Here is a 25,023-nt window from a genome sequence, read left to right as displayed (position 1 = left end):
GTTCTAGGGAGAAGACAGACATTCTGACAAAAGTATGTCCAGACCTTGGTTATGCATAGGTCCTCTGGATTCCAGCCCTTGCTTATTACTGCCTGGTATTTCAGAAGCTGCAGTCTCCTTCATAGTTTACAAGGAGCTAACCTAAATAAATGTAATAGGATGAAAATGACTTAGTTTCATGTTACTTCATTTATGTTCCCATATAAAATACATTAGATTTAAAAATAAAGACTTCTGAAATGGGGCCAGGCAAAGATAATCTGCCAGAGAAACACTCCTAGCTTCAGCCATGAAAAATTTCAAAAACAACAACAACAAACCACGTAAATGATCTTAGACTTGAAAATAGAAGAACAAATAACAAAGAAAAAAAGTTGTAAGCAGTATAAATTTTCCTTTAAGTGTTCTGTTTTTTATTTTGAGTTGGATACAAAAAGTACCATAACCTGGCCCTATGTTGCTATTAAATGGTTTTTAATTTTGATTAACTGATATTATGCTTTTTTAAACAGCATCCATTTGTTACTGTAACTTCTAATAAACCAGTCAGAGAACTGATTGCAGAAGCAAAGGCTGAAGTTACAGAGGAAGTAGAAGATGGGAAGGAGGAGGAAGAAGAGGAAGAAACTGAAAATTCTCTGGTAAGTTAAAACAAATATATCAAAAATATTTTAACTTGTGCTGCAGTTTAAAGCTATGAATTGTATTCATTTCCATTGATATGTTATGTAATTGAGCTTAGGGGTACAATGCTAATTGCCTTTTATGAGATGCTTTCTGTTGCATAACACACAATTTTCTTTAAGATGCCAATGTAAAGTGCAAAGTAAGTAAAAGTAAGCTTCCTTAGGATGCCATGGAACTGTTTCCATGGTCAGAGAAGGGAGAACCACAGTCAAAGGCCCCTTTGTGGCAGAAGAAATCTCTGTTGCCATTAGTCCACTCTAGTTAGTGTTCCAGCAGGAGGAGGACCATGGGATCCTCCCATTCCTCCAGCATGTGCCCTGGTCAACACAAGACTTCAGACTGATGGTTTGTCAGCAAAGGATTTCTTATAACACAGTTTAAAGCATGCTAAATATATTCTGCAATATTATAGTAATGGGATAACTTCTCAGTTATCAATGCATATAGATCACAGAACACCATCATTACTCAGACTTAAGTTATAAGTTTACATGTTTGAATAAATTGCCTCCTCAGGCTTCCAGACTTTAAATAAATGTGAAGACTAGATCCAGAGAACCATGAGCTGAGTTCTGTTTGCACTAGCAGATTTAACCTCCTAATACCTCCCAGCTGTAGCAGCTTTATACCCCTTGGAGAACCACTCCACAGGGTCAAGGGACCTTCTAGAATGATAGGGGGTGTGAGTCTGAGGAGACTGAGGACAAGGAACTTGGAAAAAATTGCTTTCCTCACACAAGAGGTTCTCTGTATTTGCCCACTATATTTGCAAAGGGTTAGTGACCAAAAAAAAGTGTTGCTTATATTGCTCTAAATGTAAAAGGGGGAAAGGGGTTGAAGGATTATTACCGTATTTTTCGCTCCATAGGATGCACCTGACCATAGGACGTACCTAGTTTTTAGAGGAGGAAAACAAGATTATTATTATTTTTTGCTTTCTTGAATTGTCCTAGGCATAGCAGCCAACTCCTAGAGGCCTAGGTGCCTTTGCGCCCCCCCCCCCCCATTAAATATTTGAGGAAGCTTCTTTTGCAAAGGGGGAAAGCTCCGTTTTTTTAGGATCAGCTCAAAGTTGTGCAGCTTTTTTTGCAAATGGGAAAAGCCCCGTTTTTTGGGGGGGCTGGGGATCAGCTCAGAGTTGTGCATCTTTTTTCCAAAGGGGGAAAGCTCCATTTTTTAGAATCAGCTCAAAGTTGCTGAGTTTCCTTGCAAAGGAAAAAAAAATTCTGTTTTTATGGGGTTCAACTCAGTTCTGCAGCTTCTTCTATAGGAAAGGAAAGGGACCCATTTCTACAGTTTCCAGACAGATAATCTAATCAGCCAGTCACATGTCTCCCTCTGCAGACAACAATTGAGGCCTAGGCAAGGGACCAGGAAGGGAGCTATCTCGCTTATCTCCCTCCCTGATCTCTTGCAATCAGCTGCTGAGTGGGTTCCTTTAAGCTCATTAGCTCTCGTTAGCCTTTAGCTCTTTCTTTTTCTTTTTTTTAAAAAAGCACAATCTGCCTTTAGCCCCTGGGCAATTCGGCTCCAGGGACCACGCATTTGCTCCATTAGACGCACAGACATTTCCCCTTATTTTTTAGGAGGAAAAAGTGTGTCTTATTGAACGAAAAATACTGTACTATTACAGTGCACCCCAACCTTTTACTACTACTACTACTACATGACTATTGAATATGAAAGGTTCTAAAAACAGGTTAATTTGGAATGGGCAAGATACCTATCAATTTAGTGTGGAAGCTCCTAACTAAATGATCACCATTACAATTAAATTCCCCATTGGTTGATATAAAACTTTGATAGCATTATTTCCTTATTACTGAATTGTATAGATAATTGGTTTTGTGTGTGTCTATTTTAGCAGTTACCAGCAAGTAAACGAGCCTCATCTGACCTCAGCATTGCCAGCTCAGAAGAGGATAAACTTTCACAGAATGCCAGTATTCTGGAATCTGTTTCTGAAAAAACAGAGCGTTCATCCACAGAACAGACTAGTGCTAATGCACTTGAAGGTGAAAAAACAAGTGTGGCTCCTGACAAAAATGAAAAGGAGAAATACACTGCAAGCACAACTGAAACCATACAAGAAAACACTGAAAAACTGAAGAATGGATCTGCATTGCTCCATGAAGATGAGGAAGCGAAGAAGAGTGAGAAGACAACGGAAAATTCAAGATTAAGTAAAAACAGAGAGTCACAGAAAGAAGAAAAGGAAATTGGCCCAATAGTATCTGAAACTAATGTTGAGCCCAGTCTAAAAACAGAGGAGGGAAAGGACTTCACAAATGAATCAACGGTTGAAAACAAACAAGAAACAATTCCTGATGATGGAGGTAGCAGTGCAGAAATTACAGATGCAGTCTCTAAAGGAACTGGTGTGAAAGAAGAAAGTACCACAAACCTCCAAGAAAATGAAATGGAAGAGGCAAAGGCTACCGAAGGAATTAAAGAGGTTGAGGAATTGCAAGGGGATGACAAATGTAAAGAGGGTGACCTGAAAGAGGCTGAAAGTCAGAAAAATGAAGTTACTGCAGGTACTGAGGAATCACAGGTGAAGGTCATATCTGAGACAGCTGATGAACCACAGAAGCAAATAAAAGAAGGTACCAGCAGTCCACAAGAGATGGACAGTGCTGGTAACAATCTGGTCACGGATGTAGATAAAGTGCTTGAAAATGCTCAGGAGCCAGCAGAGTGCCTGGCTGAGGATGCTTCTGAGAAAGTCTCAGAAATGGGAAAAATGGTAGATTCTGATCAGCAGTTAGTTGAGGGATACAATGACGATTCAAAGAAGACAAGCAGCACAAAGGAAACAGAGGTCAGTGTTTCAGAAAGAGCAGACAACATTGAGCATAAGCCAGCAGACAAAAAACATACCGAAGAGGCAAGAACAGAGGAAAGCAATATTGTACCAGGGGATAAAATTGCAGAACCTGATCATAAATTAGAAAACAGAGCTGAGGAGAAGCATGAGAATAATATACAAATGGACACAGACCGACCAGCAGTTTCCATTGGCTTGTCAGTTGAAAATAAGCTTGAAGATTCTGCAGCCAAGAAGATGCATGAACATGAGGTGTCTCCGGTACCCAATATTAGCATTAGCTCTGCAGAAAATGAGGCAGAAGATAAATCTGGCATTCAGGATAGTGTTGAAAACTCGCATCATGTTGATTCTGAAAGCGCTAAAGAAAACGATACAGATTCAGGCAGAGGTTCCACTGCTGACAACAGCAGCATTGATTTGAACTTGTCCATTTCCAGTTTCCTCACTAAAAACAAGGAGAGTGGATCAATATCTTTACAAGTAAGAGCCAACAATTCTATTAGTAACATAGAGATACAGATCAGGATAGCTGGCTTGCAAACTGGCTTTGCCCCACCAACACACAGGAAGTGGCTCCCTAGCCTCCACAGCTTATCTCTGAATCTGATCAGGAGATAAAAATATCTCTACCTGTTCTTTAGATTGGATCTTAAAGGTATAAGATAAAATCAGAAAATTTGGGATTCTGTGTCCATTCTAAGCCCAAGACTAAGATCAGAGTTGAAGCTCTCTGCCTGCTCTTTAAGAACAAAAGGCAGCATGTTCCTCCACTCCAGCACAGGGGTAGGTGCAAAATAAAAGGCTGGGTTTCCAGCCTTTGCTAGACCAGTGCGGAATAAGAAGGCTAGAAATACTGAGTGTTTATGTGTGTGTAAGAGAATGAGAGAGTTGTGTATAGAACTGGTGAGCATGGTATGTGTGTATATGTGGTGGTGCATGTGTGTTTGGTCCATATGTGAGCTGTATGGTAGTGCATGTGTATACCATGACCCTCAGAGGGGTAGTTAAATGTCAGTGTGTCCCTTGAGCAAAAAAATGTTAGCTCGCCTTAATATTGGCAGTGTGTAACATGCACACTAGAGGGACACGGGTGGCATTGTGGTCTAAACCACAGAGCCTAGGGCTTGCCGATCACAAGGTCGGCGGTTCGAATCCCCACAACGGGGTGAGTTCCTGGTGCTCGGTCCCAGCTCCTGCCCACCTAGCAGTTCGAAAGCACGTGAAAGTGCAAGTAGATAAATAGGTACCGCTCTGGCGGGAAGGTAACCGGCATTTCCGTGCACTGATCTGGTTCGCCAGAAGCAGCTTAGTCATGCTGGCCACATGCCCCGGAAGCTGTCTGTGGACAAACACCGGCACCCTCGGCCTATACAGCAATAAGAGCGTGCAACCCCAGAGTCCTCCACAACTGGACCTAACGGTCAGGGGTACCTTTACCTTTTTAACATACACACTATATAATATATTTTATGTTTTTAACTATATGTCTACAAATTTAAGTGAAGTTTCCCGAATTCATGCAGAATAAGAATTTTAAAGCTGTCACCCTAGATGTCCATAGTAGAGAGTAAATTACATTGAAATTATAAGTATATACTTCTGAATTAACAGCTTGAAAATAGGTTTGAATTATCTTTCTGTTCTTGGTTACTTTTGCAAAAGTGAAGGTAGATCACATATGTAGCAGTTATTCAGATGATTACTTTACTTCAATCTTGTCTGTATATTCAGTATTATACTGGTCCAAAATGCCCAGTTGAAGAAATGAATTCTTCTTTAATAACATACCTCATAGCAAACTTGAGTCCATCTTTGCCCATCTTGTGAAAAGAAACAGAATTAAATAAAGAAATTTAGTACAGTATCTAATTCTGTTTATTGGAAACTGAAATCTTTGAACTTGCAAGCTTTGGGTTCTTTCAAAAATAAGTAAAGGTTGGGCAGGTATGCTTTATGGAGCACAGAAATAATGCATAATCTTTTATTCAGGAAACTAAAAGACACAAGAAAACATTAAAGAAAACTCGCAAATTTGTTGTTGATGGCGTGGAAGTAAGTGTGACTACCTCTAAAATTGTAACAGAAAGTGATTCTAAAAGTGAAGAATTACGATATCTTCGGTGAGTTTGAAAATACCCATTCTTAATGACAAAGGAGTTCTTCTCTGAATTAAAAACAACTTTTCTCATGCTTGTTTTTTATAACTTACTGTGGTTTGATTATATCTAGCAAAATTCATGTTGTCCTTTTAAATAATGCATGAATCAATCTGGACCATGATAATATCATCTGAGGCCCTTCTTTGTGTGCCTTCTCCGTGAGAGGTCTGGCGGGTAACAACATGAGAATGGGCCTTTTCTGTGTTGGTTCCCTGCTTGTGGAATGCTCTCCCGATCTCTTACATGGCACCTTCATAACATATTTTTAGATGCCAGGCAAAACTCCCAGGCCTTTGTCTAATTAAACAATCTATGGCCCAGTAGGGGAGTATTGTTTTCGTTTGTTACTATGTGGTGCGTTTTTGTGTTTTTATACTGTAAACTGCTCTGTAATCCTCGGATGAAGGGCAGTATAGAAATTTAATAAATAATATATTAAATGCAGATATTTGTTTCTGCACAACCCCCCAAAGCATCTACACTGTACACTGATGCAGAATTCTGAACTCGGTCTGTTTCTTTCCCCCCTGCAATACTGCTTCCATTCTCCTTACTATCAGCCGTCAAGAATTAAGAGAGTTACGGCTTCTACAAAAAGAAGAGCAGCGAGCTCAACAGCAGCTTAGTAACAAACTTTTACAACAAAGAGAACAGATGTTCAGGCGCTTTGAACAAGAAATGACGGTAAGGTTTGATCCCCCCGCACTCACATTTTGCAGGCCTCTTATTTTGAGTTAATTTACTTAATTTAAACAGCCTAGAAGTCATTCTAGCTGTATCCTTGCCCTTGGTGCCACATTTCAGCTTGCGTACAATGAGTGAAACTTGCATACAAAAGCCTTAACTGAACTGCAAACTACTGCAATAGCAGCCCTGCATGTAGTCACTGGCTGGCAACTGTGGGAAAGCTTGAGATTGTCTTGTTAAGGCATGGTCAGTACTAGAATTGGCAGAATGTGGCCACTTCTTACCTTTGCAGGTTAGAAACATTTATTTTCTACTTGTAGGTAGTGAATGCAGCTTTCCAGGATTGATATACAGAAGAGGAAGCTGTTGCATACTTTGACAACTGTAGAAAATATCTCAAAATAATTTCAGATGCCCAGTCCATGATCTTTGCCTTTCTGTAGTAGACTGTGGTAACCAAAACACTGTGATAGCCCATGTGCAGTTCTTTTTTCCTTGCAGTGGATAATACAATAACTTACAGTACTTGAAAAAAAATTATATGTATTGGGGGGTCTGCTCATTCATTGGGCAGAGAAAAATACTCCCTATTATATCTGAAACAGGCTCTTGTACTAAAGATTTCATACAAAACAAAACTTAACCACTATACCATTAACAAAATAGTTTACATATGTTGAGTTCCAAATATTAGATTCTCGAGCTGAATTTCAAATCACTTCACCATGTGTTTGTGTTCAAGAAGGAAATAAACTTTGTAGTATCAGTCCCAGTGAGAAGATAAGAGTTCTGCCAATATTTTTAAACTGTGTGCAATAACAATTAGTTCCACTTCTGATTCTGAGTGTTGAAGAATTGCTGTGGGGGTTTAAAAGTATTTTTTGTGTGTTTCATAATGGCAGAAAAACCCAGGGAGTGCCTTTTCAATCAATCAAAAAATCTAGGAATTGCAAAGCATAGGCAATTGTTCCTTGTGCAGACTTCCTCTGCCCTGCCTCAAAACCATCAAATTCAACTACTGTATAGGTAAATATAAAATTTAATGGAATTATTTTTCAGAGCAAGAAGCGGCAATATGACCAGGAGATTGAAAACCTGGAAAAACAGCAGAAACAGACAATAGAGCGCTTGGAACAGGAACATACAAATCGCTTACGTGATGAAGCAAAACGCATCAAAGCAGAACAAGAGAAAGAATTGTCCAAATTTCAGAACATGTTGAAAAACAGGAAAAAAGAGGTAAATACTCTTTATTTAGTTGGAGGAAATAAGGTTGGTATTTCTTGGTCTCCAATGATATCTGCAGTCTTACTTTGAAAAAAAGATGTATCACCATAAGAAGCCTCAACAGTAGATGTATTTTTATAATAATATTTAGAGCTGAAAAGTTTTTTTAAATAAAAAAGTCATGTGCCATGAAAATAGTAACCTTAGATAGGAGCAAATGAAATATAATGAAAAAACAATTATGTGGTATAGATGTTTCCACCCTTATGATTATCATCATCATCATTAGCATAGGAGTTTCACCATTTATCTGGAACAGTATCGAATGATATATGTAGTCAAAGCCTATATGTTACAGGCAATATAAAATTGACCTGGGAGTTCAATAAGGAGAACTGCTAGAATCCATTGCACATATACTGTATCTATCACATGTGCCTCTTTGGATATGTCTGACAAGTAAAGATTTTTCTTACTATATTCAGTACATATAAAAGCAGCACAAAGGGGGGGATGAGGATACTTGTGCATGGGTTCATGAAACATTCATAGTAAAATGCAAGGTTTTTTGTTTTTGTTTATACTGTAGTTGAATTGTTAAAAAGGCGAATTAATTAACTTTGTGTGGAAGAATCTAGAACTCTGCTGTGGAAGACTACTCTGTGCCTCCAGAAAAATCTTAAAACTGCAATCTTAAGCAACTTTGTTCTGATAGCAAGATTTGTTGTAGCCAACTTGGTTCTACTCACTGTAAGGCCATTTAAACAAATAATTTAGATTCAACTGATGAACCCCGCTAGCAGAAGCCTGCACATGGACTTTTGCTAATGCAACAGGGTTTTCTTCCTCCCTCCGCACAGCATTAAAGTGGCTTGTATGGAGAAGGATAACCTCCAAAACAGCACACTGGGATAGGAGAGTAGGCTCTTTCCATTTGGCAAGATGAAATACTGGTGCTGCAAGAACGATTACCATGGCACTACTTTGAATTAGTCTACCCTGAATAGGACTAGCATTGGATAAAAACCCTTGAACTTTCAGAATGACTCACATGAGGGATTGATTGGAATACATGTTAAGGGCTAGAAATGACCCAGTCAGTGATAAAGGCTTTTTTATTATTTAATTTGAGTTCAGTTTGAGTTCAGCCTAGAGCATAGATATGTATCAAGTTCAGTTGATTAAAAATCAAACCAAATTGAAATTTATATTCTTTCATTACACTGGATGGGAGAAATACAGCTGTGCAAAATGCAGAAATTCTACCTATGATCTCATTGTTCTGCAGAAAGTGCCTGTAATCTTTTACTTCTCACCTTAACTTTTAATAAAGCAGTTTCAACAATTTCTAGATAATATACCAATTTTGAGGCATATAATATGAACAGGTTGCACAGATTTCTAGATGCTTTCATTTGGTTTTTAAACAACTTTTCATGATTTTTATACTAAGTAATATATGTCATTTAATCTCCAAGATACCATCACTTGTGTTTAATTTGCACAATATTGACTATTACTTCTTCTTTTTGCTGAATTTCTTGCACTCTGAGTCTCTATTGGTAATTGGGCCTCAAAAGGAAATCTGGTGAAGAGGTTTAATGCACTCAGGACCAATCTTTTCATTGAACAGTAGCATGTGGTGATTTGGGCTTTGTTTTCTGTGGGTTCTTTGACTTTTAAACAGCCATATGTTCTTGGATAGTTTGGACCTCCTAGTTCTTTTGTAGGAAATAACATCTAGAGTACTGAATTTCTTCATGAGAGTATGAAAAATATACAACCATACGTTTGATTATCTATATAACATGCATTATTATTTCTTGACAAAATGATCCTTTAAATCCTTTGACATACATTGCTGAAGCATATTTATAAGCTGTTGCCTTCTTTGAATGTCACTAGCTAGATAAGCTATATGAAACTGGACACTTGATTTACACTTTCCTATGCTCTGTAAATGCCCCTTTTGAGGTGGTTTACTTTTATGAAAGTTGTTCTTTAGACAATTGTGTCTCAAATAAGACATAATGTCTACAGTAGCTGTTATTTTTGAGAAATCTAAACATCCTGCTATTTTGGAGCTTTTCCATGACACTAAAATCATTTGTTGTCCCTCCCAATATCATTCTTCCTTTGACAACAGTCTTAAATGCCTTCGTGTATATACTGAATGATTGCATAAAAAGTAAATGTAAAAGCATCCAATCAGTAGTTGCATGCAAAATGAAACTAGTTTCTAGAATACAATTAGCTCATGCACTTCTTTGTAGAATGCAGTCCGCAAATGCTTTGTGCATGTCTGCTTCCATCCACCTTCTGCCAAGCTAACTCTTCTGGCTTCAATGCATGCTCTCTGATAACCTTTTTAATGCCTGACCTGCTCCTCTCGTATTCACCATAAAATGCTTGCTGTGGAGAAAAAGGGTTATCTTCCCCACCTTCTGCATGCTTGTGCACTATAGGTTTTTAATGAAGTGGAGAAAGCACCAAAAGAGCTGAGAAAAGAGCTCATGAAACGCAAGAAAGAGGAACTTTCTCAATCCCAGCATGCTCAGGTAACCGCAGCAGCTTCATGCTTCTAAAAACAACCAAGCAGCTTTGTTCACAATTGCTTTAACCATTCCATAGTGGTTGCTTTTTGTTTTCCCTCTGAGTAAATATGATATTAATTTGTAATGGCTGGCCATTCTTAAAACCGTAGCTCAAATGTGTCATATAAACAGAAGTGCAACTTATTCAGTATTCATTTACTTAGATGTGATTAGTTAGAACGACAGCCAAAGTTATAAAAATGCAATTTATGTAGTTAAAAGTGTGTATTCAGGTGTGGATATGAATGTCTACTTTATTCAGGGCATTTACCATAAAGAATAATGTTATCAAAGTGTAAAAGTAGTAAATAATATTTTTATAAGCAATTTTTCATTATCTCTTACCTTTGAATCTTTTAATCCCGGGCAATGCAGTTGACATGATGGTGTCTATGTTTATTATTTAATGGCTTGCCTGTACTTTCTGCGTTCCAAGCATCCCATTGCAGCAGACATACTATTGGTTACTTTTCCTGTCTGAAACGAAGCGCATCTGAAATATATAAGGATCTGGATGTGTGGCAGTATATATAGTCAATTAAGGCAATGAAGAATTCTTCACTTTTTGTTGACATTCCTTGTCTTGGCATTATATCCCAGACTAAGTACAGATAACTTCTGATATCCATTAATACTTCCTATGTATTCATGTACAATGAGACTGAAGTAATTCTGAAGTAATGCTTCAGGTATAATTTTAAAGTGAACTATAATACAGGTGGAATGTTAGGGGGGTGAAAGTGAGGAAAGAGGGTTAAAATAGAGGCAGTGCCAGACTGTCCAAAGCCAGTTTATCTCATGTATGGAGCAGAATCCTCCTTTTGCAGATATTCATAGTAGTGTATGGTACTTCCTTTTAAAGACAACTGTGCATATTTGAATGTGCTCATCTCTTGGAACTGGATATTTGAGGTGTACCTCCAGCCAATATTGTACTACAGGAAGGCTTATTGAGTAATTACAGTCTTAAATATGTTGGAGAAAATTCATTAATATTTTTTGGGCACAAAGAGTTAAAAATTTGGCTTAGATAGGACTAGGTTGTAGGGCACTATCTTGCAAAATAAAACAAATACTGAAGACATGACATAAAGGTTTTCACTTTGTTTTGCAATTGGTGTCTTCATAAATACAATGTAATTTTTGTTCTCAGTTCAACCCACATCACTGTAGGTATAAACCAGGCATCCCAAAACTGCGGCCCTCCAGATGTTTTGGTCTACAACTCCCATGATCCCTAGCTAACAGGACCAGTGGTCAGGGATGATGGGAATTGTAGTCCAAAACATCTGGAGGGCCGAAGTTTGTGGATGCCTGGTATAAACTATAGCTTCAGAAATTTTACATCTTTTAACAGAAGTAATTCAGTACAACTTCTACTTTTAGGGAGGGAGGTGCTCCACTAATGAGTCATACAGTCTTGCTTATTGCTTATGATTGGTGTTTGAATGCATGGTTTGTGCTTGCATTCTGACCTGGGAAGTACATTGTATTCTGCTCTGCAGGGCGTTGCTCAGGTTATGATTCAGTCTTTTCAGTTGTCCTCATGTACCCTCTTCAATGCAATAATGCAGGATGTAAGTCCAACATGCCAAAAATTGGATGTTTCCTCTGTAGTTCTAGCTTGTTGTTCTGTTTTTTTCTCTGACACATGTGCTGATGAATTCTTTTTAAAAAATCTAAAAATGTGTTCATCTGCACAAAGATTGTGATGGACAAACTGGGCAAATGAGACTTGTTGATTTTCAGCACATGTGTGAAACCAGTTCTATGTTTTGCTTTTCTGTGTGCAGTGAAACAGGCATTTTCCAGAATGCTTCCTGAAACCACCTGACAATGGGTGTTCCCTGCTGTACCATCCTAAGTTTTGACTCATGGGGCAAGGAACACCATTGTGACATTTTTTTCTTCTCTGCCTTGTGCAGTAGTGGTTATTTATTTTTAAACAAACCCGCTTCTACCTTTGTGTTCTCTCTTCTGTTCCACCAGATGCTACTTGGGATTTTAGTAGGAAGGTGGAAAGTTTGCTTTACAAACTTTATTGAAACGGCGTTTTGTTACATGGCTCTAGGAATCTTTACTAATGTAGAACATCTAGGCTCCCCATCAGCACTGTACTGTATACCAAATCTCTCTGTCTCTCTTTTAATTGCGTAACAATGTTAGTAATCACAACCTGACATGGAAGTCAACTTTCATTCACAAAACTACAGAATAGGCTATGGTAATATCTTTTATCTAGGTTATTCTCATGTTTTATGTTCTAAAACATACTCATCTAAACTGAGGAAACCTCAGGACTAAAACACTACTTGTAATAATTCAGCTCCTGCAATTTGACAGAATTGCTGCTCGAGAAGGGCAGGTACATTTGCCATTCGTCTCACTTCATCAAAGCTATTAAGTAGACAGTGGACCTATACCTTTCTTGTTGTTGACATCTGTCTCTACAGATCTGGGTTTTTGGATTTGTCTTTACGAATTTTTGGTTTTTGTTGGAGCTTTCCCCCCTGCTTTTCATTAGAGCTTTGATGGTGGTAACTATGAACTTTTACTCCCTCTCTTCCTCTCACATGCCCCCCCCCCCCGCATCCTCTGAAATTTGCTCTGGGGTTTCCTTCAACTCTCCAGAGCAGATCTGTAGGGTCACAGGGTGTTGAGGCAATTCAATCCCTAATATTGATGTGAAGAAGGTAGCATTTGTAAAAAATTGATTCTGAAAGTAAAGCTTTCAGTTTTGGGGGGGATGTTTAAAATAATGCATATTTTCTATAGTTTTCAGGAAACACGAGCTAACCAAAGTTGAACACATTTCAGTCTTATACACTTATATAATTTATAATTTCCAGAAAATATGTCTGTGCCATTTATCTAATACATATATAATGAGAGTGATATCTGATCTAATACATATATAATGAGAGTGATATCTAAACCGTGGAATCGTGCAGTAGGCTTCCAGGTCCTCCCTTCTGGTTAGTGTTAACTCTGGTTTGGTGTTATGTTTACCTCACTACTAAATATGCTTAGTTTTAAAACTAAGATTTGAACATTGCAGTGAAAATCTATTTTGCAAGTTTCGATTAAAACTAACCATGGTTAGCACTGGTGCAAACTTAATGCTGCATTGTAGTTAATGCTAACCAGGGGTAATTTCCATGCAAAAAGGGAAAGGGACCTTAAGAACCTGGTGTCCCCAAACACAGAGGATCACTACCATTACTGCTGCACTGTTCCATTGTCCATCTCATTTCTTTGCTATATTGTGCTTTTCCTGAAGAGGATGACTAAATAGAATCACATGAGTTCGTTTTGGTGTTGTTGTTTTTGGCAAATTGATTCCTCATTTTCCTCCTCCCCCACCCACTTGATAGAAGCTGCTGTTTAATCCCTTGTAGCTTTTAAAAGTGAGTTAGCATGTGGCACAGAGAAGCTGCTGTTAGGAAAAGAAGTGACAAATTCTGATGGATGTGCAAATCTTCCTATATGGTGCTTTCTGTTGGTTCTTGTGAGACAAGTAGGAACATCAGACATCGGACTTTGATAACATCTCCATCAAATTGGTCAGATGCAATTTGTCTGAGGATTACTAGCAAGTAAAGAATTGCTATCAGGGCAGATGATTTCTGTGCAAGCTGGCCTGGAGGTGAACTTTGCAGATTTGTTATTTATTTTCTCATTTGTGTCCATAAATCACATGTCTTCCTTTTATATGAACCTTTTGAAATACAAGCACATCAGATGTGGCTTACCCAATGCATAAAACATGGGCCTGTCTCAACATGAAGTGTCCCTGTTGTATTTGATACAAGATTTTTGCATAAAATACCATGGAAATAATGTCTAAGTGTTCAGACATTGTTAGATTTCCACACAGCCTTCTTTCCGTTGGTGGAATGATCTGTGTATAGGATTGGATCAACTTCTAGTGTAGGGCCAATATTTCTAGTTATTTTCTGAGCTTGTGACATCTGTTTCCGTAAAGCTCCTTTCCACAAAGTAGGTGATAAATACTTCACATGTAACCACTTCCATTAAAATAGCTACACGTGACTTGTTATGTTAATCTTTGGAAGCCTTTTTCTCGTGTATGTGCACCATTCAAAATGTGCACTGTTCAAAATGTGCATCTGGCCTCATTTCCCCAGCACTTGCTTATCTACCAGCCTCACATTACACGGTATAGATGGTGCAGCTTAATATGTATGTCAGTTTCCTAATGTGAAACTGTTTACAGTGCTATTGAGGAGCCAATATTGTAAATTCTGGATTTTGAATTTTGGAAGTGTTTGGCTATCATGTGTCCTAGTCTACTTGATCTGGGTATCTTGCGCTGAAACATGAAAATACAATGTTGAAAATATAATAGACATCCTCATCTTGGAGAGGATTCATGTGGGCCAGAGGTTCCCCCAGACTTTGCACATGTTCTGTAAAAGACAGATGTGCACATTCTAACCTAAACCTTTTTAGTATCCTTCGCACATAGAGTGAATCAATACAGTTCAGTTGATTCTCAAGAGTAATTTGTCACCCATTGTTAACAGATAGCAAGAGAGAGCTGGATCTGTGCAGCAAATATTATTGTTTATATTAGGGCTTTTTAAAAAACATGGGTTAAATCCCCTCCCCCAGTTTCCATTTCTGCTTGAAAGTAATGATTGAGACAGAAAATAGACATTATTCTCTTCCCACAAAAATACATTAAACCTACCTTAATCACAGTAATATTCAGTCATTTATTTATATTTGCTGTTCCTTGGACTATTCTGACCTTCATCCCACCCTGCTTTCTTCCTCCTTAAGTGATCACAGCCATTTATGGATCATATAATGGACATGTCACAATAGCACTATGTACTGAATCTGATATGGCTATTTGTCAACATCAAGGTCTTTTAGAGTAAAGACAGTGTTTCCTAAACTGGACAGTGATCAATCCTAGCCCCCCAGCTATTTCTGTAACAATCTACCAAAAAGAAAGAAACCAGAAAAAATGGGGGGGGGCTTTCTTTTAATTTTGAACAAGTTTTTTCTGAAGCAGCTCAGCCCAAATCTTGTCATTTGTTGCTTTCCTAAACAGAATTTAGTTGGTAATTTAATATAAATGCAATAAATAATAATTTGCAAGCAAATTTGTATAAGATTTGAACTTAAGGTCCTTAAATTAAAGATTCTCTAAATTGTGTGTGTTTTTCCATATTTGCTGATTAGCATAAAGGCAGTACTGTAATGGCCCGGCATGCAAAGACATAGCACGGTACAGCAACTGATCTGACAAGCTGCTTGCCCAGGAAGAATTAACTCGGGCTGGCATGTGACTGCCCACAAGGCTGTCTCATATATAATTGGCCAAATTATATGTTTGCTGAAAAAACAGTACTTGGTGGAGGGAAAAGAAAGAGAGAGAACTCATAGGGCCCATTAGTTTCCCAGTTTAGGTTTGCTGCTGTTGAGAAATGCATGTTTCCCCTCACACTTTATACTGCTGAGCACTTCAAATGCTGTGGTAAGTACAGCAAGCTCGCTTGCTGTGTAAATGTTTTAATTGACCCTTAGAGAATAATGTTGTGATTTGAATATGGGTTACCCGGTTCAGATCCCTGTTTGAAGTTTGGCTTGTGGAAAAGTGTATGCGTCTTTCGCTCTCCGCATATTGTGCCTTACTTGCTAGTTGTGAGCTAAAAGGCTGCTCTGAGATCCTTTAGAAGAAGGCTGTATACAAATGAAGACACCTGAGACTTGTGCATAATTTACTCAATTTGGCTTAATTTCTGATAGGAGCAAGAGTTTGTACAGAAGCAGCAGCAAGAATTGGATGCATCGTTAAAGAAAATTATTCAGCAGCAAAAAACTGAGCTAGCTACCATTGAGCGGGATTGTCTTAACAATAAGCAACAACTCATGAGAGGTATTTTCCCCTTTCCCCCCAGTGTTGGATTACTGTTCATCAACTTAAAGAAGCATTAAGGGTTCTGGGCACCTAGTACAGCTCACATGCAAGCCCCATGAAACTTGTGGAATGAGTCATGTCCTTAATTTATGTCCTAGTGAGGGCATGAAAATCCAGTGAAGACTGTAGCTGTACATAAGAGTCTTTATTAGGCAAGCAGAAAATGGTGTACAGAATCCATTTTAAAATGGCTTGTCTATTTCTGAAACAAGCCTGCTTGTGTCTATAATTTTGGTGAATTGTTATTGGATAACTTGATGAGGAATAATTTCTTCAATGCATTTCTCCATTAAATATTTCATTGGGGTTATTCTGTTATTGATTGCTTCGTGAAATACATTGTATAATGAATGTTTTGGGGGTGACTCCTCAATAATTTTGACAGAATTTTTCTTCCCTTCTATCTAGCCCGTGAAGCTGCGATATGGGAACTAGAAGAACGACACTTGCAGGAAAAACACCAACTGCTAAAACAGCAACTGAAAGATCAGTACTTCATGCAAAGACACCAGCTGCTTAAACGGCATGAAAAAGTTAGTGCGATCCTAGTTTGTCCTCTTTACTGGCTCCAAATCCTGGTTCAAAAACATCCTGTCCTACTACCTATATTTATTTATTTATTGCCTTTTTTTCTTTAGTGTTTAAAACTTTTATATTTTGTGTAAGTTATTTGATGCACCGATTTTTAGTCCCAATGTTCATAATGACAAAACAGCACCTTAAATTCAGGGAGGGAGATACACACGAACACTTTAGACCACCATTTCCCAAGCTGTTGGTTACGACTCACAAGTGGGTCACAGTACCTGAGCAAGTGAGGTGTGGCCTTTATAAGTAAAACCAAAATAATTATTGCTTTTGCTCCTGAACTGGTATGATGAATACCTCTTGCAGGTTTTTGTTTGCATTTTATAATGTCAGGATGCTGCTCCCATCCTAGCGTGGAGGCAAGTTTGCCCCCCGCATTCCCCAAGAAGGCATGGGTGGTTTCTTCTGTGGAGTGGGCAGGAAAAGGCAAATGTGCCTTTCTACCCCTATAGTGCAAGGGCAGGTGTCAAGCTTTATAGGCTTGGCACCACCCTCAGTCCATCCTTCCTTGCTTAGTAAAAATCATACATAATATCATTATCTTATGTATCAATAACATAGCTGTCAAGTTTTCCCTTTTCTCGCAAGGAAGCCTATTCAGCATAAAGGAATTTCCCTTACAAAAAGGGAGAACTTGACAGCTATAATCAATAATGATCTGAGACCATGTCTAACAACCATCAAAACCTGCATCAACCTACTTGTTACAAAATGCAAGCTCAGCTACCCCATTGATACTCGCCAAAATTGACTTTTTCATGAATAAAACTATTTAAAATATCCATAATTTGTTATATTTAACAAAGCTTTTGAATGAAAGTTGCAGCTTTTGAAGCAATATATTGCAGTCAGATAGCTGGTCTTACATTCCTATAAATAAAACTATGAATAGCATCATAATTTTATAAACATTTACACAAATTTCATATCAATAGGGGTGTTAAGGAAAGTTTTCCTTGGATGCCACAAGTAATGGTTATAAAATAGACAAAATTGCAGTTAAAATATATGAAACAGATGGATGTTGAAGGCCTAAGTTGCAAAATCTATGTGACAATAATGATGGGTCACTATACCAAGTAAATTTGGACTTGTGGGTCATTATACCCAAACGGTAGAGAATTACTGGTTTAGACAATAAATAAGTGAAAAGTATGAGTGATGGTAGTAGGTAAAAGAGCTGCAAATTTTGAAATGATATGATTTAATGACCTTTTCAGTTGGCTGAAATTTGTGTGTTATTACGTCTGGTTGACTAACCAGCTATTTTTTTTAATAAAAAAAAAGATTTATCTTCAGTTTTTCTGATACAGAAAATTTTATTATGAAGTGTTTTGTTTGCACTGGGTAAAATGTATATTAAATATTTTAAATGGATATATAAAATGCATTTCCCCTCATTTTTTAAAAAGGAAACAGAACAGATGCAAAGATATAACCAGCGGCTTATTGAGGAATTAAAAAACAAGCATACCCAGGAAAGAGCTCGATTGCCCAAAATCCAGCGCAGTGAAGCAAAAACTAGGATGGCAATGTTTAAAAAAAGCCTAAGAATTAACTCCTCAAGCACTCCGGAACAGGATCGTGAAAAGATTAAGCAGGTAAAGCAGTGATTTTAGGCAAAGGGGGAATCTGCATACACACATTATGCAGTTCTGTGAAACTCTCAAGTCAAAAATCTGATGAGTCCAAGTCTCTGGAAGTGATGTCTTCAACTTTATGTGTGTGCTTGAAGCTGATTTACTATTAACCTATTGAATCTGTGGGCCAGTTAGAATTAGTTAAGAACCCAGTCATATTGTTGCTTGTGTGTTTTGTGGATCAGCTTCTTCAGGCAGTGGCGGAGCTTCATGCTCGGTCACCGGGGGGGGGGGGCAGAGAGCAGGTGGGGACAGGCTGGCGCGCATACCGGGGGCGTAGCACGCTGTCTGTGGGGGCACAGCCGCGATGGCACCCCACCGGGATCGCACTGCTGGGGACAGTGCGCTCCCCCCGTACCCCTCTTCCTCGGCCAGTGTCTTCAGGTAAGATCTACATTTATCCAGTATATACTAAGAATGAATCAGGAAGGTTTTTGCAAGCCCATCTTTTTTCAAATCATATTTCATATTAGTTATTTCAATATACTCTTTTTGAATGTTACATTGTCATTTAATTATATGTTTGAGTCTATAAACATTTTAAAAATTCTAATTTAAGTCCTCTTGTTTCTCTGAAAGTTTGCTATTCAGGAAGAAAAAAGGCAAAAAAATGAGAGACTGGCTCAACATCAGAAACATGAAAATCAAATGCGAGACCTCCAGCTGCAGTGTGAAGCCAACATTAGAGAATTACATCAGCTACAGGTTAAACAATGTTAATCCAAAATGTGCCCCTTTATGTTATTTATTCATGGGATAGGTCTGTTTGAGTGTGATGGCACTTCATGTGCTGCAGTTACATGTGACACTTTGTAGTTGTGGTACTACACATAGTATTTCTGTTCTTTGTTTTTTTTTTACAAATGAATCTGCACCAGTTTTTCTTTCCAAGGCCCTCCTCTAAGTCTCCACACCTTCTGAAGTCAGGTGGGTGATATCCAGAAAGAGGGCCCTTATCTGTGGTAGTGACCTGCATGTGGAATGCCCTTCTCTGTGAGATTTATGTGCCAATGAGTTTGGTATCTTTTTGGTGTTAGGTGAAATCCTCTTTATTAGTCCAGATCTTCCAGCATGTCTCTTAGCTGGGTTTAGCTGCGGATTTGTACCAGTGTTACAGTTTTGTTACTGCTTTGATCTCTTCTAACCTTTTCAACTGCATGAAGTATATTTGTGTATTAAAATTTTCCTGTGCTAGAAGTAGCTGTGGAAATTTTGGCACACTGAAAACCAGGGAATATTTATACACAAAATGGACTGTGTATAGGGACTGTGTGTGTAGAGAGAAGCAGTGCTTTTTTTCAGGGGGGACGCAGGGGTCCGCATACCCCTAAACATTTTGTGAATCTAAGTTTGGCCTCATTGAGGGGCAGTATTTCAATATGAGTAGGAAAATGGGAGTACCTCTAAACATTTTTTAGGGAAAAAGCACTGGGGAGAAGACAACATGAGGTTTCTGGTTGGGCTGATCTCATAAAAGGTATTACCTCTTTATTGAAATAGAAGAATTTCTGTGTGAGAGAACCAAAAAAAGTAGAATTCTGATAGATTGCATAACACTTTTTACAACTTAAAAAAAAATCGTGGAAAAACCCCTGTCAGTCTGCACTATAAATCTTGTGATTCTAGCTCTGAGATATGTTCCTACTTTTAGCTTCAGATAAAGTTTTTAAAAACCATAATACATATTCTTCATGCCCTGTTTGAAGAATTCAAGTAACAGTTTCTATTGAAAAGCTAAAACCTTGATAGAGAACATTGCTATGTAGGAATTATCTTGGCTGCTATACAGATTAAGCTAATTAAAGAATTAGGTCAGCATATGCTTCTATACAAGTAGCCAAATGTCTAATCTGATTTAGTTTTACTAAGGGATTATCTGTATCCCATTTTCAGAATGAGAAATGCCACCTGCTGGTTGAACACGAGACTCAGAAATTAAAAGAGCTAGATGAGGAACATAGCCAAGAACTTAAAGAATGGCGAGAGAAACTGAGACCAAGGAAAAAGGTAATGCAGATTGACTTTGAATCTCCAATAGAATACTATATTCTATTCTAATACTACATGGGGCAGTTGGTTTTGTAGCTTGTCTCTGATAAATCAGATCAAAAACTAACAACAAGCTCATCATGTTTATTTTGTTTAAATGTTGTTGTTGTTTGTCATTAGACATTAGAAGAGGAATTTGCTCGTAAACTTCAAGAACAGGAGGTTTTCTTTAAAATGTCTGGAGAATCTGAATGCCTTAATCCATCAACACAAAGCCGGATTTCTAAATTCTACCCAGTCCCTAGCCTGCACTCCACTGGATCATAAATTTGGAGCCTCTGTGAGATGGCTTTGGGTGCGTTTTTCAGCTTCTCCTCTTCAGCTTCTGTCACAATGAAATCTACACCCTGCATCCAAGAACCTCAGTGGAACTCCATCCACCTTCAGTGGAGACAATCAGTGATATCAGATATAGAAGCACAAATGTTGGTCTTGAAATCCGATATGATGTATTTCATGTATTTCAAGGATAGCCGTTTGAAAACTGGACTGAAAAAAAATGTATGCAACTGTGTTGGCACTGGAAAGCAAGCCTAAACTATTAAAGGTAATCTGCAATGCCCCAAGAATAATTGTAGAGGATATTTAGGCAGATATACTACTACTCATTTAACCAAATATTTGTTGTGTTATGGCCATTACCTCGTGAGGAAATGGGTCACTAGCCTCATTCAGTGCCTGAAACCTGTAAACATGCTGGGGGGGGGGGTTGTAAGAGGATCGTGTTTCTTTATCACAAAAGAACCCCTCATTATTGATATTACTGTAACAGAAATGCTTGCCGCTTCCACAATTTTTGTCAAATCCTTGCACTACAATATGTAAAGTTTAAAAAAAGAGTACTCCTGTCTACTTTAAAATATACACCTTATTCCTCTACAAACTGAAATAAAACAATATCATTTATTTCTCAAGACAAAGTGCGCAAAATTTGCACCCCCATTCTCACCCCCACAATTAGAGAAACATGAACTGAATGGATTCTCTCAAAGTAGCAGTTTTGAAACTCCAGAGCAGAAAATGGCTGTGACTGTCCCCGTTCTTACAAATCAGTGCTGATGTCTGGATTGCAAGGCATGTTTTCTTTCAAAATGTATGTTGACCTATAGAAGGATTTAAGTTAAATGTATAGACAAATGTTTAATCTGCTTCATTGTTTTGCCATGAAGTAACTAAAGTTAAATGGTTTTATTTCTAAAATTCATAGTTGTATTATAACTTATTTGCTGTGGGGGTGGAATAGAAATATTTATCCGGTTGGCAGGAGATGTGCCTGCATTAAACAGCAGCTGCTGTCTTTTCAGGTTTCAGATCTGAGTCATATCAAAAACAGTATTGTAGACTGTCCTTTTGATATGCCAAAGTTAGATTTGTAATATAAATGTTGGTTGCTTCCTGTTCTTTTGCAGCCTGATTTTTAGTAGGTAGCTTTGAATAATCAACTGTAAGTCTTCACATTTGCAGTCTTTTCATTAAATGTGAATACTGTCCAATTTCTTACAAATTTTATATTATGTCAGCAGCATTCCTGCATGTGAAGGAAGCAGATTATAAAAATATAGAGTACTTTAATCAAGTGTGTTCAATTCTTTGGCTAATGAATCCAGATACTGAAGTTGATCTTATCAGATCAAACTGTTCAATTGTGACGGTATAGTAAACATACTTTGAAGATGCATGTTACAGTTAAATTTTGTTTTCCTTTAATCATAATCTACCTAACAAATATTTCATAGCTAGCCTTAATACTTCACATTTTATTTTATAAATATGTATTGTGTACCAGGTTGTACATTCGCATATACATCACCTAGAATGTGGCATTTTGCTCTTTACAAAGTTCTGAAATCTGTTTATTCTGAATTGTTTTGGTGGGAAAGTTTTCAAAAGCCTTTACTTTTTTTTTAAAGTCACCCTTATGACATAACTAGTATTGATTATAACATTAAATACTATTTCTATCTGTTTAAAAAACTATTTAAAAATCTCAAGTTTGTGGATTCCTTTGGGGAGTTGTGCGTGTTGTGTGCTAGTCTGAAAGGATTCTGTGGTGTTGCTGTTTCTTGAGGCACCAGAACCAAAATGAGGACCAGAACTTAGCCCACTCCGTTTCTTCCTACATTAATGATTGCCTGGTGGCGTTCTTCCATCATCATTGCCCTGTGTTGCATATAAAGTGTTCATTTCTTTGCATGTTTCACATGCTACAAAATCAGACCTTTTATTACATGGTTCCTGGTGTCATGACACAGGATGTTAGGGTCAGGTGCCAAACCATGGTTCAGCTGTCAAAAATGTGCATATGTTTTTTCTCTTGTATTTGCATACTCTGATTCTCTTATTTTCCAATTCATGGTAACCCTAGGTTTCCATGACATCAAAATCAGTGGTGCTATGATTACTATATACCGGGAACTGATATACACTTCAAACCATAGAAGCAACTTGATTTGTATATACATTTGTTGCATTTTGACTGATTTGGTTATCCCTGGAAACCAGGGATAACCAGGTCCTGCAGGAGGAAATTAGAACATAAAAGGGACCCTACAAACAAAGGGCACGTTCTTGAGAGTCAAACCATGCTGTGTGTATGTGATGTCTGAACCTAGCCACAAATAAACAGGGTAAAGGCTGGCAATCAGATAATGCATTAATTAGAGAGGCTCCATGAGAGGGGTCTGCCATTTGTGCCCCCAAGTTCCCCACCATTATAAAAGCAGGTTTAATTGTACAAAAAAGTTGCATTTTTGTTTTGTGTTTGGCTCCCCCTCCCAGCTGAAACTTTGAGCAGCTGCACCTGATTGGTTTCCCTGTGGGGGTACACAGTGGAGTTTATTGAAAATGATATCAAGATATGGCCTTGATTTGATGGCGTGAGAAATGGCTTCCTTCACAGATAATCTGATGAAGGAAAATACCCTGCCATTAATATTGAAGCTCAGTTTTGTTGCTCTACTACGAGGGCACCAAAAAGCCCTTATAATTCTGAGCTAAGCTGATTATGTCAAAGGAGAAAACTTTTCACTGAATTGCTGACTTTTTTTTTTTAGCCTGTCAGTTGCTAGAATCATACCACCTAAGGTCAGTTTGCAATTCCTGTCACCTATGGATGGAAGAGGTCTCCAAGCGGATTGTGTTGCTGCCCTGTGGCTTGGAGACAGGAAATGCCCCAAACTTCTACAGAAGACTTTTCTGCTATCTTTCTGTTGAGGCTCAGTCCATTTCCTGTCTCAACTCGGAGAAACATTATGCTTGGAATCTTTAAGGCTTTTCCCTTATAGCTACCCTGTTGTTTTTTCTCCTTTTTATATTGAGCCTTTTGTTCTTATTTGTTTTCTACAGCTGCTCTTCCTCTCTTTTTCTGTTACTGTGTAAAAAAGGGAAAAAAGAAAAAAAATCCCTTAGCTTTCCTCACTGTTTCCTGCCTTGCTTTTCCTTTTTCTCCCTTTCTAAGCTCCACTATGAGCTGTGAGGCTAAGATTTTCCACTTTCTCATTATGGGGAAGGCAGACAAACCCCTACAGTTCGGGGCTACTTCTTTGAAGGAAAAAAAAAGCTGAGCTTTGGGGTTGGGGCCACACTCGGCAGTAGCTGCAGCAAGCTTCCAGGGTGCCGCTATTTCTGAAGATCCCAGGGAGGGCCCTTGCAAGTGCCGCCTCTTCCTTTGAGTCCTATGCAAGGGACATCCAGTGTTAATTTTCTAGAAAAAGAGGTGCTGGATTCACCATGAACACCTCCCTTGTTTTCTTATAATGACAATGGTGCCCTCCTGAGAGGGGCCAGAACTGAGTCCTGGTGAGTTGCGGATCGGGGAAAAACTGGGGATATCATCCTCTGCTGCTTCATTGAGTCCTAAACCAAACAGCTCTGAGGCTACGACATCTGTGGAGGCAGCAAGGAGTGAAGAAATGGGCAAGCATAACGGTGGCTGTTCCTGAGGAGATACAATCCATACCTGGTAAACAACAGGCACTTTCCTCACTGCAGTCCCCTCAGGCTCAGCATGGGAAAGTAATACATATTCAGTTGTGTTAGTCCTTGTGGATTTTGTTCCAGAATGGTTTTTCTCCCACTTTTTCTGGATCTTTCCTATTTTGTACATACTTTATCACATTTTGTGCTGTTGAGTTTTGTTTTCTCCTAAGCTGTTCCTTGAAATGGGACTGAGCCTCAACAGGAAGCGAGCAGAAAACTTATTGTGAGGGACAGGGGATATCGCGAAGTCCCTCCCCTCCTAAGTTCAAGCCAATCCCCGAGCACAGGGGGAAGCAGAGAGAGTTCCGATTCCAGTGGGGAAGCAGGAAGTCGTGTCCGAGGCTCAGGCAAGGTAGAGGAGCCAGGGTCCCAGGTGGGACAGGAAGGGGCGAATAAGGGCGGGAGACCCATCCCCCCAACTCCGGAATTACGCAGAAAGAGGAGGGGAAAGAGGATGGGTCTGCCAAAGCTTTTGTGTTGGAGAAAGACGCGCCAAAAGCCATTAGGAGGTTCTGAAACCGACTGACCACATCACTCCGTGTAAATAGCAATGACTTGAGCACTGTAAATACGCAGCACCAATAAAAGAATAAAATGCAGAGCTGCGTAGCGTCGTTACTCTGAAGTAGTC

At 38.6% G+C, this 25,023-nt stretch overlaps 1 protein-coding gene across 6 annotated transcripts in view; it reads left to right on the top strand.

The window, feature by feature from the left end:
* SLK (STE20 like kinase) overlaps nucleotides 1-22,405 on the top strand; it is a 47,566-nt gene extending 25,161 nt beyond the window's left edge. For 2 of the 6 annotated variants that reach the window (XM_088669618.1, XM_035133912.3), the window contains exons 9-20: nucleotides 513-641; nucleotides 2,555-3,997; nucleotides 5,507-5,637; nucleotides 6,237-6,360; nucleotides 7,423-7,602; nucleotides 10,056-10,148; nucleotides 15,966-16,095; nucleotides 16,546-16,670; nucleotides 18,138-18,326; nucleotides 18,945-19,070; nucleotides 20,259-20,372; nucleotides 20,535-22,405. In XM_088669618.1, the coding sequence (XP_088525744.1) occupies nucleotides 513-641; nucleotides 2,555-3,997; nucleotides 5,507-5,637; nucleotides 6,237-6,360; nucleotides 7,423-7,602; nucleotides 10,056-10,148; nucleotides 15,966-16,095; nucleotides 16,546-16,670; nucleotides 18,138-18,326; nucleotides 18,945-19,070; nucleotides 20,259-20,372; nucleotides 20,535-20,681 (2,931 nt within the window). In that variant the 3' untranslated portion in view covers nucleotides 20,682-22,405. Of the gene's footprint in view, nucleotides 1-512; nucleotides 642-2,551; nucleotides 3,998-5,506; nucleotides 5,638-6,236; nucleotides 6,361-7,422; nucleotides 7,603-10,055; nucleotides 10,149-15,965; nucleotides 16,096-16,545; nucleotides 16,671-18,137; nucleotides 18,327-18,944; nucleotides 19,071-20,258; nucleotides 20,373-20,534 lie in introns of all 6 variants that reach the window. The other 4 variants (XM_088669617.1, XM_035133911.3, XM_088669615.1 and 1 more) reach the window with 3 other exon arrangements.
* The last annotated feature ends 2,618 nt before the right edge of the window (nucleotides 22,406-25,023 follow it).

This window comes from Zootoca vivipara, chromosome 5 (assembly GCF_965207765.1).
Source record: "Zootoca vivipara chromosome 5, rZooViv2.hap1.1, whole genome shotgun sequence".
NCBI lineage: Eukaryota > Metazoa > Chordata > Lepidosauria > Squamata > Lacertidae > Zootoca > Zootoca vivipara.
This window is presented reverse-complemented; position numbering and strand designations above follow the sequence as displayed.